Source organism: Urocitellus parryii, chromosome 1, assembly GCF_045843805.1.
Source record: "Urocitellus parryii isolate mUroPar1 chromosome 1, mUroPar1.hap1, whole genome shotgun sequence".
Lineage (NCBI taxonomy): Eukaryota > Metazoa > Chordata > Mammalia > Rodentia > Sciuridae > Urocitellus > Urocitellus parryii.
In genome coordinates this window covers 162,149,872-162,164,793 of record NC_135531.1, presented here as the reverse complement: position 1 = coordinate 162,164,793, position 14,922 = coordinate 162,149,872, and the positions used below count along the sequence as shown (strand labels likewise).

At 50.4% G+C, this 14,922-nt stretch overlaps 1 protein-coding gene across 1 annotated transcript; it reads left to right on the top strand.

Annotated features, from left to right (window-relative positions):
- Positions 1-4,089: 4,089 nt before the first annotated feature.
- On the top strand, positions 4,090-8,843 carry Msx2 (msh homeobox 2). Its single transcript, XM_077797918.1, has 2 exons — positions 4,090-4,468; positions 8,419-8,843. Exons 1-2 carry the CDS (start codon positions 4,090-4,092, stop codon positions 8,841-8,843), a joined length of 804 nt encoding a protein of 267 aa, XP_077654044.1.
- The last annotated feature ends 6,079 nt before the right edge of the window (positions 8,844-14,922 follow it).

Here is a 14,922-nt window from a genome sequence, read left to right as displayed (position 1 = left end):
AACCTCTATCCACTGTGAAATGGGGAGCTGGTGTCAGGAACCTGTGAAGGGGCATGGCTAGCGCTGAGCGTCCAGAATCTCACAAGCATGGGGACTGTCCCCCCAAAACCACAGCTGTGACCTAAGTATTTCCCTGCTGTGTCCCTCTGAAGGGATTTCAGGGAATATGCCCATCCCACTCAGGGTTGGTCTTCCCCATTCCTTCTTCACCCCGCACAGGTAAGAAAAATGAGCTCAGAGAGGAGTAGCCTTTTGCCTGAGGTCACACAGCGAATGTCTGGGGGGGTGGAGAGCAGTGTTGTGGAATTCCTGGCGGACGTTGGCGCCCGCTTGTCTGCCCGCTTCTGATACCCGGGTTCGGGAGAATAGGCCGCTAACAAGCGGCCCATTAGAAGGAATTGTCACTCCTCTGGGAGCGAGGTTGTCCCATTAGGGCGAATTGTCATTCCTCCTGGAGTGAGGTTGTCCCGGCTCCGAGCAGGCTGAGTGCCGGGGCCGAGAGCAATTAACGCGGCTCCGGCGCGGGCAGCCGCCTCTGCCCGGGGCAGCGGGGGCGGGGCGCCCGGCGCGGCTGGAGCCGGTCACCCGGCGCAGCCCCTTCCCCCGGAGCCCGCCTTTCATCTCCCCGCGCCTGGCGCCTGCCCGCAGCCCTGGCCCGTCTACAGCCCCTTCCCTGCCCCTCCCCCTCCTCCTAGCCTCGGGGATCCAGCGACCAGTCCTCGGGGTTACTTGCACTGCCGTCTATGCGCCGCGCTCCACGGTTTGCAAGGAGGGTCTTCCCACTGGGACTCGGAGCGCGCGTGCGCGGCTGCTCCGCCAACAAGCCTGGTCGGTGCGAAACGCCCGGCGGAGCGAGGAAAGGTGGGGGTCGGAAAATCTGCGCGCAGAGGCCCCGGGGGATTAGCGGGTCTCCCACCTCCTACCTGGGTGACCCCGGGCGGCGCTCTTAGCACTTCCTCGTCCAAGGCTTTTCATCTGTAAAATGTGTGTGGGGAGGGGGGTCGGTGGGGACGACCCCGGCCCTTCGGGGTGTGTTGGAAGCAAGAAATGAGATCCTAGGCGGATCTAGGTACTTAAGCATCCGGCAGAGTTGACGCTGGGGGGGGGGGGGTGGTGGCTGAGTTCTGATGGAACCCCCGCTTTTCTGCTTTCAAATACCGCAGCTATGGAAACCTCCCCGGAAACCAGCATGTACTGAGTCCCTCCTAAGTGTCAAGGCCAGCCTCCCCTGAGAGGCTCAATCCTCAGCCCCGGAGGTTTTACAAAGAACCCACCTTAAGGTTGTGAAGGCGGTCGGTACATCTTATTTGGGGACATCTGGAGAGAAAGCGTTCGATAAATCATTAATGCTTTTTATATACAGTAATGCAATAAGGCTCTTTTAAAATCGATTCCCTACACCTCCTAGTTACTTTATATAGTCTATTGAATTTAATTACCACAGGAGCCATCCCAGGTAGGTATGATTATCTCTCATCTAAGAGAATTTAAAAAAAAAAAAAAAAAGTTGGCTGAGGGAGGCAGGCAAAGTAGCGTGCCCAAGGTCACGCGCCCTGGAAGAGGTAAATAAGATGTTGAGGGGCAGCCAGCCTGGGAGCACAGGCACAGGTGGGGCTTTCCATAAAGGGCTAGATTTGGGTCGAGATTCCAGCCTTCTCCCGGAAGAAGCAAGACCCTTTCCCAAATTGTCTCGCCCCAGCTGAGAGTTAGGGGGCCACCTGGAGCATCGGGGAGCCTACAGCTGCCTCTCTGGCCATCTCTCCTATTTGTGACCACAATTTAGCACTCTGGTTTTCAACAGCAGTTACTCTTTTTATCTCTACTCTTCTCCTATTTCTGACTTTAGAATTTTTGTTTTCCACCTGGATACCAGGACCCCAGAGGAGTGAGGGGGGAAACCTGACTTTTCCTTTCCCAGATGAGTTTATTAAAATAAAGGTGCTCCAATGTAATTCTCTCTTTTCTCCCTAACTTCCCAGGAATAAGCCTGTCTGCACTTAAGCTGACAAATACTAATGATGTGTTTTCAAGAACAATGATAAAACATTGGCTGGGTTCAGCCCAACTGAAAGTTGAACACTTTTGTACACTTTGGTAGCTGAGGGCTAAACGAATTTCAGATTTGCTTCCAAAATATATAGCCCGCACCTTGCCACATGCATCTAGAAGGCACAGAACTTAATCTGGATTTACCTGTATTGTATTTGAGATGCATATCAAGCCAACCATCATCAGGTATGACTCAAGGGGAAAATGCATACATCTCAAGATAGCTTTCATAGTGTTTTTTTTTTTAACTTTCTGTGAGCTTTCAGTTTGTAAACATAAAAAAAAAATGCCTGTTTTTTTTTTTTGTGATGGGAGATTGATCCAGAGATTTTCATAACACAGTGTTTAGAACTTGTTTACTTTCTAACTTTTTCAGGACCAAACAGAATTAACTGGTCAGTGAAAACTGTTTATCCTAAAGATTCAGATAATGCTTTTTTCGGGTTAACCCAGATCAGCGAAGTTTGGCTCCAGGGGAAGGTCGGCGATGAGGGAAACGAAGGAAACATTGCATCTGCGAGGTACTGAGGAAAGAGTTTAAGGATCTTTAGCTCTGGAGGTCAAGTTTCTAAGACTCTTGAGCTGGGAGATAGCCTCCAAGCCTTGATCATTTAAATAATTTTAAAACACTTCGCTTCCTTCCGACGCTCTAGGAACTGTTTAGGAAGAATCTGCCGAGTGAGAGGTCCTGAGCCGGCCACCTCCTATTTACCTCAGGAAAATCGTTCAGCATAGGAAAGAGTAACTGCACCCTGCGAAGACTGTTTAGAATCGATATTTTCCGCCCGGCGGCCTTCAGAACAGCGGGGAGATGCGAGGCCTCTTCCTCTGTCAAAACTCACACTCCTCTTCCCGGCTCTGAGACCGCCACCACTGAGGCTCTGGGAGGCAGTCACTGAGGGTGTACTTTGGGATGGGGTAGGGACACTTATGCTTTAAAAAAAAAAAAATTATGTCAGATGCAATGAATAGAAATGTGCATTCCCAAAATGCACCCAGGCCTGGGGTGTGCAAAGTGGAACCTGGTATCTCTGAGATTTGCGGGGGGGGGGGGGACGGGGGACGACGACACTAAATATTATCGGTGGCTTTTCCTCCCTCCTCTCCTCCCTCCAAGGCAAACACCAGCACCTAAATACACACACTACGAACACAGATTCAAATAAACTCACGAACACACATTTGCACTCAGTCTTGAGAAAAAAGATCGGACTCGGATCTCTCCCAGAGAGGAAATTTCAGGGGCCAAGAAAACACGAACTTACCCTTTCTAAAAGTACCCTGATTTTTGTGTAAGTGGAAAAGATAAATACTACTGGTTTAAATTCTCCATTATGAATGATTTAGGAGAGAGCGATTTCTGACCCTCCTTCGGGGTCCCTCCGACCTTTTTTTCTGGAGGAACGAGTTATAATAATAGTTATAATAATAGCTAATGACGAGATCCTTCTAAGCGCTACGGTTGTATTATTTTCTTTAGCAGGGATACGGCCTCATGCGTTTCTGGATTGACTGCCAGAGTTGTAAAGTTGGACCAGTTTTTTGACGCATAGTGGGAACTTCATAAATGTCAGTTGCGGATTTTAGGAGTGTTCAGCTGTGTGGGGGTCGGGGTCGGGGGAGTGGGATGTGCACTGAAGAGGGGTCAAAAGAGAAGAGATAGGGACTGGGCGAACTTCCTCTTTAAATAATCGACCTTAATTACGTCTTGGACTTTTCAGATTTGGCGTGATTATAACCCTTAAGGGATAGCCTAATAACAACTCTGCTGACTGCTCCTGTAATTAACTCCTAATTTATTTCAAACAGGGAGAAAAAAAAAAAAGGACCCAGCCTCTTCGGGAAGAGCCAATCGGAGGCGAGCGCCCGTGGCGTCAGCGGCAGGGCGGGCGCGGATTGGCTGAGCCGCGTCTCCCACTTCCCCTTGGAGCCCAGCTCGGCTCCCAGCGCCCCTCCCGTCTCCCCCGCAAAAAGTTTGAGTCGCTGCCGCGGGGCTGCCAGCGGAGTTGCGCGCGGGGATCTACACAGGGCTGGGAAGTCATGGCTTCTCCGTCCAAAGGCAACGACTTGTTCTCGTCCGATGAGGAGGGCCCGGCTATGGTGGCCGGGCCGGGCCCGGGGCCTGGGGGCGCCGAGGGGGTCGCCGAGGAGCGTCGCGTCAAGGTCTCCAGCCTGCCCTTCAGCGTGGAGGCGCTCATGTCGGACAAGAAGCCGCCCAAGGAGGCGTCCCCGCTGCCGGCCGAAAGCGCCTCGGCGGGGGCCACCCTGCGGCCGCTGCTGCTGCCGGGTCATGGCTCCCGGGAAGCGCACAGTCCCGGGCCTTTGGTCAAGCCTTTCGAGACCGCCTCAGTCAAGTCGGAAAATTCGGAAGACGGAGCGTCGTGGATGCAGGAACCCGGCAGATACTCGCCGCCACCAAGTGAGTGAGCGCCGGGGTTGGAACTGGGGGAAGGCGGGTGCGTGGGATGAAGGCGGGTGCGTGGGATGCTGGACAGAAATTTCAGGCCAAGGGCGAGGAGACCCCTCTGTATGCATTTTGGGTCCAGAAAGCAAGCCCAGAAATCCCCCCACCCCCGGTCCTTGCACAGGGGAGTTCAGCATGCCAACCGCATCCTAGACACTTCGTAATCTCTAACTGTGCGTGTCTGGGCTCTCCTCCCTGTACATTGATCCACATGAAAGCCGACTGGCTCATCTTTGGAGAGAGAACCCCAACTGGGTTTGCGAGGTCACCTTGTCGTCGGGTTTTGCAGCCCCCGCGCCCCGGCCAGCCCACTTAGCATATTTTTGTCCCACTATCCCCAGTCTCTCTGCCTGGGGAATGAGGGGGTTCCACGTTGAATCAACACTTTGGAATGTGTCAGACAGAGTTGTCTTATCTCCTTTCAAAACGTACAGCCCTGTGAGTTGCGCCCCCAATTTAAAATGAGTTAACTGGAGTCTAAGCAGATATTGAGTGATATTGTGAGACTTGCGGGTATCCAAGCCACATCCCACGAAAGGATGATGGAGACACTGATGGGGAAAGGAAAGGTGTCCCTGTGATCACCGAAGTCAGAGACTCCTTGTCGAAGTTCTGCACTTCGATGGGAGCGGGTTGGGGCCAAGAAACTGGAGGGCTTCCCTGGGCTCACAGTAGTAATTAACAGCATTCCAGCAGAGCTTGTGAGTAGATCAAAGGTGCTGCTTACCTCACCCTATCCGGATCCTACCTAGAACCCCAAAGTGTAGATAGAAGCTAGCAGCCTGTAGCTACCCCCTTTTCCAAATGTGCACATGGAAGGTTTAAGAGATCCTTCTCTTCCCAGATCACCAACAACCTCCGTATTGAGCATGGGGATCTGGTATCCAAACCCTGCTCCTCTATTTGGTACCTAGGTTACCTTTAATCCCTCTCCCCAAAGACCAGGTCTAGGTCTGCTCCTACCTACACTTCCAGGGAGGCTGGAATGCTTTCTCTTCCAGACTTGGTGTGTTTGGGGGCTGTGGAGTCTCTGCAATTTAAAGTCATTCTCTTCAGATTCTTTTAGTTCTCTCACTTGGCTTTAGGATTTCTCTATTTCCTCTCACCACACCTCTACCCTACCTTCTGGAAAGGCGATAAAGAGTGGGGTCTATGGAGGGACCTTCTCCATTTCCATGGTTCAGCCATCCCGACAGTAGAGGCACAGTATTTTCTGAACAAGACTAGGCTGTAATATTGCCGGTGTCAGTGACTGTCCCCTCTGGCAGTCTCTCTCCACTCTGTTGAAATTCTGAAAGACTCAAAGGGCATGGAGATTAAGGACCCAAAGAATTTAAACTGCAGTTGCACAGCAATTTTTGCTGTAGTATCTTATCTGATCTCCTTTGTAAGGCTGCGGTGGGCCTCTTGTTAACAGATGAGAACATTTCAACAAAGTTCAAAAGATCAGCAATTGGGGCCTGACTGAAAAAGCCTGGGGACACTTAGTGATCACCTACTGAGTGGCAGGTGGGGCTTGGGCACTCTACCTTTTGACACTCCAAAAGACCCCAGGATGATATTATTTGCCTATTTTATTGACAGTGAAACCGAGGCTCAAAAACACTCAGAGACTTAATGTGCTTAACAAATTTTGAGTAACTGTATTCCTAGGCCTGGGGCAAGGCCTGCAGCATCCTAGAGATTCTGGCCTTAATTGGAATGCTACTCAGATGTCAGAAATCTCAGCATCCTTGCCCCTTGAAGGCTTGGGAGGGCAGTTCCCCACTTGCCCCAAGGCGCTGTTTCCTGGCCCCGACAAGGCGACCTGTCTGTAGTCCAGAGAATGACCTTTCCACAGGAAGAGCTGGAGGGTCTCAGAAAGATTTCAAATTTAAACCCGTGCCTGGTTGGACCAGGGTGGGCCAGGGAGCGCCTGGAGCAGAAGGGAGCCGCCCGCCTGGGCCTGGTTTTGTTATTTGGGGGAAGTAGGATAAATGCTGTTTTGCCTGGTATAATCGTATCTTTCCTCTGGCTGGTTTAAAATGGGGCAGGAGAAGGGGGGAGTGGTGCTTGGAGAGGGAGCCTCAGAACCTTATGGTTTTGATACACATGTGCCATCCCCATTACCAGATTTCACAATTAAATGCAGCCCACACAGCAGTTGGAGTGACCCCTCCCAGGCATTCAGATGGCTCAAAACCCCTGTGTTCAGCCCAGAGCAACTGGGTGCACCGAACCACTCAGACACTGGGTCCTCCTGAGAGCCCAGCTAAGTTTGAGTAGGGAATTTTGTCTGTCTCCTGAGAGTCTTGACAGAAGTGTATTTAATTTGTAAATTCAGAAGGCTCCGCACCTCATTCTCTGGCTTATTCAGGGATTAGCATATGCAAACGTCTGTAGACTTTTATGAATATTTCATCCTTCTCCTGAATGTCTGTTCTTTGGTTACAGAACTTTCTACTCCCCCCCCCCCCACCACCACCACCATCACCAGTAAACTGATGGTTAATCCTGGGACTCTAGGACAGATCCATCTCTTGTTGAAAATGGAGGCCGGGTTGGGACTTGTGCTGTGTCACTCTCAAGTATGAAGTGTCAACTCTTTCATGGGCCACCAAAGTAACTAAACTAGAAATGCGACATTCTCCCTGGAGTACACTGGAGTTGCTACTGTGGCTACATTTAGAAAATTAGCATAGCTCATAAAAGCCAAGTGCAGAAAATTAATTGTTTAGCATTCTGTTCCTTAAGCTGTGTTCTCCTCCCCCTGCCCTTGAGGAAAATAAGCCTCAAGTTAGTAGGTGTCTTGGCATCCTAGGAAGTGCCAGCCTGAGACTTCCTATAATTGAATCCAGTTTAAGAGTCGAGTCTGGATGCTGTTGCCATACCTTTATTTTGCTTGTTATTCTCCACTTTTAAACTCTGGTGACAAACTAATCATTTACACATTTCCCTTAAACCATGGAACGGGTAGGGATGACTAAGATGTCATCATGTGCTCTCAATTCGGAGGCAGTGTGATTTCCCCAGACATGTACATTTATGGGTGAGCTAATTTTCTCCTCTGTCTTAGTAAAGTTTATATTACTGAAGCACCCAGCCAAGAAACTTATCCCACTTCCAGATCTGTAAAATGATGTTCATGTTCGGGTTTTATAATCTGAAGACTGGATGGAATGACAGCCTGTGGTTGCTTATGGCATGAGGCTGCCCCCACATCCACAGATCCTATTAATTGACCACAGACCTTATCTGCGTGATTATTCTCCTCCGGAATATGCTGATGCAGTCCAATGTTCCTGGGTCAGAGGGGACCAGGAAAGGGCTAACCCAGTGTCTAGGGCCCCTTTCCAGTATTTACTATTCATGGGAGTTTAGGATAAACATAAACTCAGCCCCCCCCATCCATTTTAAAGACAGAGAAATTAAACTCAGAAAGTTTTATTTCTCAGAAGTCAGCTCCCTTGACTTAGGAGGGCTCTGTTCCTGTGAGTTCTATTTCCATTAGCCTCAGTGCTATTTGTTTTCCAAACAGGAAGTTCCACAACATCATTCAATTCTCCAACTGATTTTTTAAAATAATGTTAAAGGGGCTGGAGATATAGCTCAGTTGGTAGAGTGCTTGCCTCCCATTCACAAGGCCCTGGGTTCAATCCCCAGCACCAAAATAATAATAATAATAATAATAATAATAATAATAATAAGGCAACTTATCAACTTGAAATTCTGTCCTTCCGTATCTGTCCCTCCCCTCCCCCCCGAAAAAAAAACGCACATGGTTTTGACAGAAGTACCTTTTTTTGAAAGCTCAAACAGTGGGTGTGTGGGAGAGACAGGGCGAGCACAGGGTTTCTGTTAGGCCTGCTGGCAGACTTGGAAAGAAGACGCTTTTGCTAATCCAGTACCCTCTCTCTGTCCTCTAGGACACATGAGCCCCACCACCTGCACCCTGAGGAAACACAAGACCAATCGGAAGCCTCGCACGCCCTTCACCACGTCCCAGCTCCTGGCGCTGGAGCGCAAGTTCCGCCAGAAACAGTACCTCTCCATCGCGGAGCGCGCGGAGTTCTCTAGCTCTCTGAACCTCACAGAGACCCAGGTCAAAATCTGGTTCCAGAACCGAAGGGCCAAGGCCAAAAGACTGCAGGAGGCAGAACTGGAAAAGCTGAAGATGGCAGCTAAACCTATGCTGCCCTCCGGCTTCAGTCTCCCTTTCCCCATCAACTCGCCCCTGCAAGCAGCGTCCCTGTACGGAGCCTCCTACCCTTTCCATAGACCTGTGCTTCCCATCCCGCCCGTCGGACTCTATGCCACGCCAGTGGGATACGGCATGTACCATCTATCCTAAGGCCTTAAGACCGGATCCAGAGACTCCAGGACGGATATTCGGATATTCGTTTAAAAGGGTTCCCCTCTCTCAAAGAGGGCCACCAACCCAGTCCTCCTGCAGCGGAAATTTCCGGCACCATCTGAAGAAGTCATAGTTTGAATTTCTTCTTTAGGAGGGAGGCACCAACGTCCTGTTTACACGGTGTCATATCCTAAATGCCCCCTTCTCCTTTCACGAAAATTGGCTCTGGCAGTTTCTATGTATAAATATATATATATAATAAAATATAAGACATTTTTATACAGCAAACGTAAAAATTCAAATTATTTTGAAAGGCAAAATTTATATACATATGCATTTTTCTATATATCACCTTAAAGAGACTATAAGTCTATTTGTTGTTTTCTTAAAGGGGGGAGACAGGTTATTTGCAAATTGGCCCAAATTTGGTAGTCTTGATAGGCTGAGTTGACTTCTGCTTATGGAAATCAAATACTAGAATTAGACAGGATGCATATAGGAAGTAGGTAATGGGAAGCTTCTGGCGAATTCAGGAGATGATATAACAGGTTTGCATTTTATGTGCATAAGAAGAAGCTTGTGAGGTGCTACCAGATTGGACTCTTGTTTCCCTCCTGCATATTGTGGGCTTTATCATTCTTTTTCCTAAGCTTGAAAAGAGGGGGATGAGAGTAATCCTGAGACCACCCCAGGGCAAGGTAGAAAATAGAAATACTGCCTAACATCTCTCAGTGCTGTGCTCTTTAACTCCATTCCCGGTCATCAGAGAGCAAAAAAATAAAGTGTATCAGAAGAAATTGATTTCTATGGAATACTAGGTACATCAACTCACACTTTGCAAAGATGATTTTTTTTGGGGGGGGAGCATAAAAGTATAGTAATTTTCTGCTTAAAAAAGCAAGTATCCTGTAACCATTACCTATGCTAAATATTCTTGAACAGTTAGTAGAACCAGGAAGGGAAAAGAAAATCATGCTTTCTCTGTGTGTGTACCTATTGTATGTGCTAAACTTATTAGGAAAAATTTCCATACTTTTTAACATGTTGGGAGCAGAGGGTAAAGCCACCCTTTAGCTTGCTAAAAATGGTGTTGTCAAACAGCCCGATTAGCACCCTGGTGTGTCACCTTTGCGTCCATCTCCCTCCCCCAGTACACGTTTATCCCTTTGAAAGGGTACATTGTACAATTTTATATATTTTATTGAAGAGTTATTATCTCGTATTCTGAATTAAATTAAATGTTTGTTTTATTGCAGTAAAGTTTGTCCTAATTCACAATTATTTAAAAAGGAGCTATTTATTCTTAGCTGGGCTTAGCTCAAAAATGCTACCCATGAGGGAAGGGGGCTGGTACTTTTAATTATTGTTTAATTTGAATCAATCCAGTGTTGTAGCAGCATGAGGGTAGGAGTCAGTTGAAAACATTGAGATGCTTTGAAATGTTTCCTCTGCAGCTTGTGTTATTCATGGAAAAGGAGGAATTGCTGTTTAGTATGTTACAGTGAAAATGATCTTAAAAAGAAAGGGTGCAGCAGAGGTCAGAATCTGAGTAGTTTACTGGTGATCCAGGGAAAATCTTGAACTTGAAATCTTGGAGCTACCAAAACAATTGACCACAAAAAAGTTGAAAGAAAGGGACCTATAGCTTTTCTCTGGAAAGGAACTAGGTGCATCTTTGGGTTGGAGGGAGGCACCTTGCTACCTTCAGGAGGGTGTCAGGTCGCATTCCATTTGTCCTTTCTATCTCCACCCAAGGAGAGGGACCCCAAACAAATGCTATTTTTCTTTGAAGGGTGAAGGTGGTTCCTTCCTGTTTCAGGGTCCGGATCCCTGTGGAAACCGATGCAGCACAGCAGCGCCAGTCTTGGGTTTTGAGGGATCCCCATTAAAATTAAATGGTGATAGGTGGGGGGAGACTGGGAAGGATCTTAAACTCAGTTTTCTGTTGGACAAATAAATCAAAAGTGGCTACTGAAGATACCTCTCCGAGGGCTTCAGAGACCTTGGGGGCAGAGACAGAAGCCCAGGGAGAACTTTGTGTTGCCAGTGGGGAGACGCACCCAGCATCGACTAGGATCCGCACTCTCCTCCCAGTTTCGGTGGTGCTGGACCCCCTTTCGAAGTGGGCGCTGGAAGCGCAGGGACTTTAAGGAGTCGGGCCACTAGTCTCAGGGGTTTCTCAGCAGCAGCGCGGAACCTGAGCCCAACAGAGGGGTCTGCTGGAAATTTAAGGCCGATTTCCTCAGGTTGGCTCGCTCCACTTGGAGCTGAGCTGCGGAAGCGCCCCAAACCCACCCAAACTTGTTCCTCTGCCTCCCTCTGGGCCTTTAGGGGCCCACGTCCGAGTCCCAGATCAGAATATAACCATTTTCATTTAAGGGATGCATTTTCCCAAAGCTAAAATCCTTCCGGGTTTCGTCATCAGCCGCCGAGTTGGGTCCCTAATTAGCCTGTCCTCGGAACTTCCTTCCCGGCGCCGGTGGGACCTGCAGCCCGGGGGGATGTTCCTCAGGAGGGGGATCCGGAGAGGCCAGCTCCCATGAAGGCTCAGCTTGCCCCATGGAGAGGTCCGTGATCCCCTGTCCTATTCGGAGAATCGGGGCTGCTTTTTGCATGACCAGCGGGGTAGGCGAATCAATCTGGTACCTGGGCACCCCGCACCGGGCCCATCGCCTCAGATTAAAGGAAAACTGAGGCTCGGAGATGGGTTGTGGAAACAGGTTTCACAAGAAGCACTTCAGCGCTCCTAGGTCGATGGGTTACAGCGTCCAGGACCAGGCCCATGGTCCGCCCAGCAGGACCACGCGCCTTGCTCTGCGGCCCCTTTCTACCCTTCTGTCCCGCGTGGAGTTCCGCGTCACCAAGATCCTGGCCTCAGGCTTGGTGCTGGTGGTTTAGAGGCCAGATTGACAACAAGCGCCTCGCGAAAGACCCACACTCAGCCAAGCCCCTTGCAGACCAGCATTGGAAGTGAACGCTGAAGAGGCCAGTGTGAGATCTTTGGACATTCTCAAGTGACTGCCAGGAGCCTGGCACGAAAATGCACCTGCCCTTCCAAAACTTTCCAAAGAAAACACTCTTCTTTTTTTAAAGCGGGAGAGAAAGTAGGGGACATCGCCTTTCAGAGACCCTGCTAAGTGAGGAACTAGGCATTTTGGTACAGATACTCTCATGTAATCGGTGCACCCCTTTTGGAGAGGCGGTTTACAGTTGTTATTTTAAAGTCGAGGAAACTGAGGCTCTGGGAGGTGGCTCACTGAGGTCACAAGGCTGGCTGGCGGCAAGGGAATCCAGGCAGAAGGGTGAGCGGAGGAATGTGGGTACCAGAGTTGGCAAGGCAGGCCTCTCAAAAATGACGCAGGGATCTGGAGAGCCAAGGTTTGGAGTCTCCTCTGGTCCCCATCCCTCACTGCTGTGAGGGGCTTCTGCCAGGGTCCCAGCTTGTCCACCACGTGGGACCTGGGGCTAAGCCCTCCCCCACCCCTCCCGGCAGGCCGCGCCTCGGTGGTGCGGGGGCAGGGCCGCAGGAGGTAGGCTAGGGCCTGGCTGAGAACCGCGCTGGCGGAGCGTCTGCCTGACCCGACTGAAAAGAGGATCCCTGCCTTTGAGCAGAACCTTGTCTGACCGAAAGAAAACTCCCACGGCCATTCTTCGCGATAAAAGCCTCTCATTTGCCACGGGTTGGAGAGGCCGTTCCCCCACCCCCATTCCCTTTCCACTGCTGGGTTTGAAATAAGCATAAACCTCATTTATAAAAGAACCCACGTCACAAACACACCCCCCTCCCCAAAATCACATGGCCTGGTTGGTGAAGTCAATTGTGCCGTTTGCCCCCTTCCATGTAAGGAAAAAATAAATAAATAAATGCTGGGATTGGTGATGCCCCAGGCCTCTTAATGAAATAAAGTAGTCACATCGAGGAGGGAGAGAGCCTCCTGTCAACTCCTCTGTCCCCTCTTCCACCCCTGCCACCGTCTCACCTCCTCCCTCCTAGGAACTAAATAAAAAGCAGTAAAATTACTTTCAAAATAACCCGCTTCAAAGCAGAGCAGAGGACTAGGGCTAAGGGAATCCTGAATCTTGCCCTGATAAGGTTCCTAATAATCAAATCCAAACTTCATCCACCTCCTCTGACTCTTTCCAACCTCCTCCGGACCTCTCTGCATTTGTGGATGAAAACACTTTGATGTCCCAGTCCTCCAAACAATTATTATTATAATTTTAAACAACCTGGTATTTTCCATTACTAACGGCTCGGGCTTTGAAGTTACACCTCATAATTTCCTAAATTAAATAAATCATTTTAAGTTTGCACTGGGAGGCTTTTAATAGCAGAGAAAGGAATATCATTATCTTATTGAGACCCAATTGTGGTGGCTCCAGTTTGGCTGTAGCTAGGGGCAAAGTAGGCTCAGTCTAACAGACATACTTTATTAACCTCCCATAACTCTTGAAAGAACATTTTTATATTTTCTTTGATTTCCCCCCTCCCTCTCTTGTTTTAAAGCTGTCCCAACCTTTAATTAGTGCCTAATATGAAAAGCATTATTTTTTTAATGCTATGTAATTTACCAGCGGCAACAGGCCAACTTAACAATTGTTTATTAGACTTGGTTTTTCACACAGGGCAAAGAATGCCGCTCCAAACCCAACTTTTCATGGGTGGTTGCACTAATTAATACAGTGTCTGAGGCTCCTAGGGGGTTTTTTAATATTGAAGCCTATGGGGGCGGAAGGGGGTTTTAGAAGTCCAGCTCCTGCCGACCACGTTCTCTCTGATTTCTTTCATGCTGTTTTGATCCTGTCTGTGGAGTCAGCACAGACAGAAACTGTGTTCCCTGGCTCCAGAGACTCCAAGATCCCGAGGCAACCGCCCGGGAACCCCCAGCACCTCCACTTGTGATTTATGACTTGTGGGGCCCAGACTTGGGGTGCAGGGAGTCGCCCCTCACCCAGCCTGAAGGGGTAGGGAGCTGGTGTGGTTTGGGTTGGCCCCAGCCAGGCTCTCAGGGCAAATGTCTGCTCCCCGGGACACCAGGGGCGCTTGGCTCTGGGCGTAGCCTATGCTGCTGCCTGAGGCCGGGCTGCTTGTGGGTTGGGTGGGGGAGCCACGGAGGGACCCGGCCTGCTTCTTCGCTGCCTTTGCGTTCCTTCTCCGTCCTTCCCCTCCATTTTTCTCATTCTTTGTCGCCCATGTCCCTTTCTCATCTTTGTCCCCCGCCCCTGTGTGCCTCCTTTATTACCCTTTCCCCGCCTTTCCTCGTTTTCCACGCCGCCTGTCTCTGGGCTTCCCAACTCCCCCGTCCTCCTGGCTGCGACCCTCCCCGTGCTCCCATCTCCCTCGTTCTTCGCCAGTCCCTTCGCTCATCCTTGGTCCCTTCGCTCGTCCTTGGTCCCTTCGCTCGTCCTTGCGCCTCTCGATCTTTTCCCATTTCTAATTTTCTCTCCCTCCACCCTCTGGGTCCCCGCTTCTTGTTTTCATCCACTAGTTCTTTCCCGGTTGCAGCGATTTCGCCGCGGATCGTTGGCCTGGCCGGAGCAGACCCGGGCGCTCAGCGCGGGCTCCTCGCCACGACCTCCCCTCCCCGCTGCACCTGGCAAGCGAGCGACGACGAGAGACCTTGGCGCCTGAAGGGGGCACGTCCCTGGCTTTCCCCCATGGAACCGGTGGGCGTCGCGAGCTGGAAGGACAGCGGCCCTGCGCGCCCCTTCCGCCCCGCCCGCCGCCGGCCGCCCGTTTGATGTCGCGGGCCCTGCAGGAATGCAGCCGGGTTATCAATCACCCAGCTGGACCCCGAAGGTCTCGGCCTAATCACATTTAATTGCTCGTGGAGGCCCACTCTCGCCCCGGGCCGGCCGCCGCGCTCAATTACTCCCCAAATACCTGCCATCAATAAATGCGCGCTGACACCGGGCCCGGCCCGCTCCACCAGCCAGCGAGATCGCAGCCGACCAGGCGCCCGCGTCCACCTCCCGCCCCCCATCATTAAACTTACACCTCCACGCCCAGAGGAGCCAGCCAAGCAGATAATAACGGCGACTTTTTTAGGGAGCACTTCTCGGATGGCAGATGCTC

Excerpts from the sequence above, each read along its gene's own strand:
- Msx2 (XM_077797918.1), top strand. The coding sequence starts at position 4,090 with ATGGCTTCTCCGTCCAAAGGCAACGACTTGTTCTCGTCCGATGAGGAG. Across the intron at positions 4,469-8,418 it reads CAGATACTCGCCGCCACCAA|GACACATGAGCCCCACCACC; the intron begins GTGAGTGAGCGC and ends TCTGTCCTCTAG.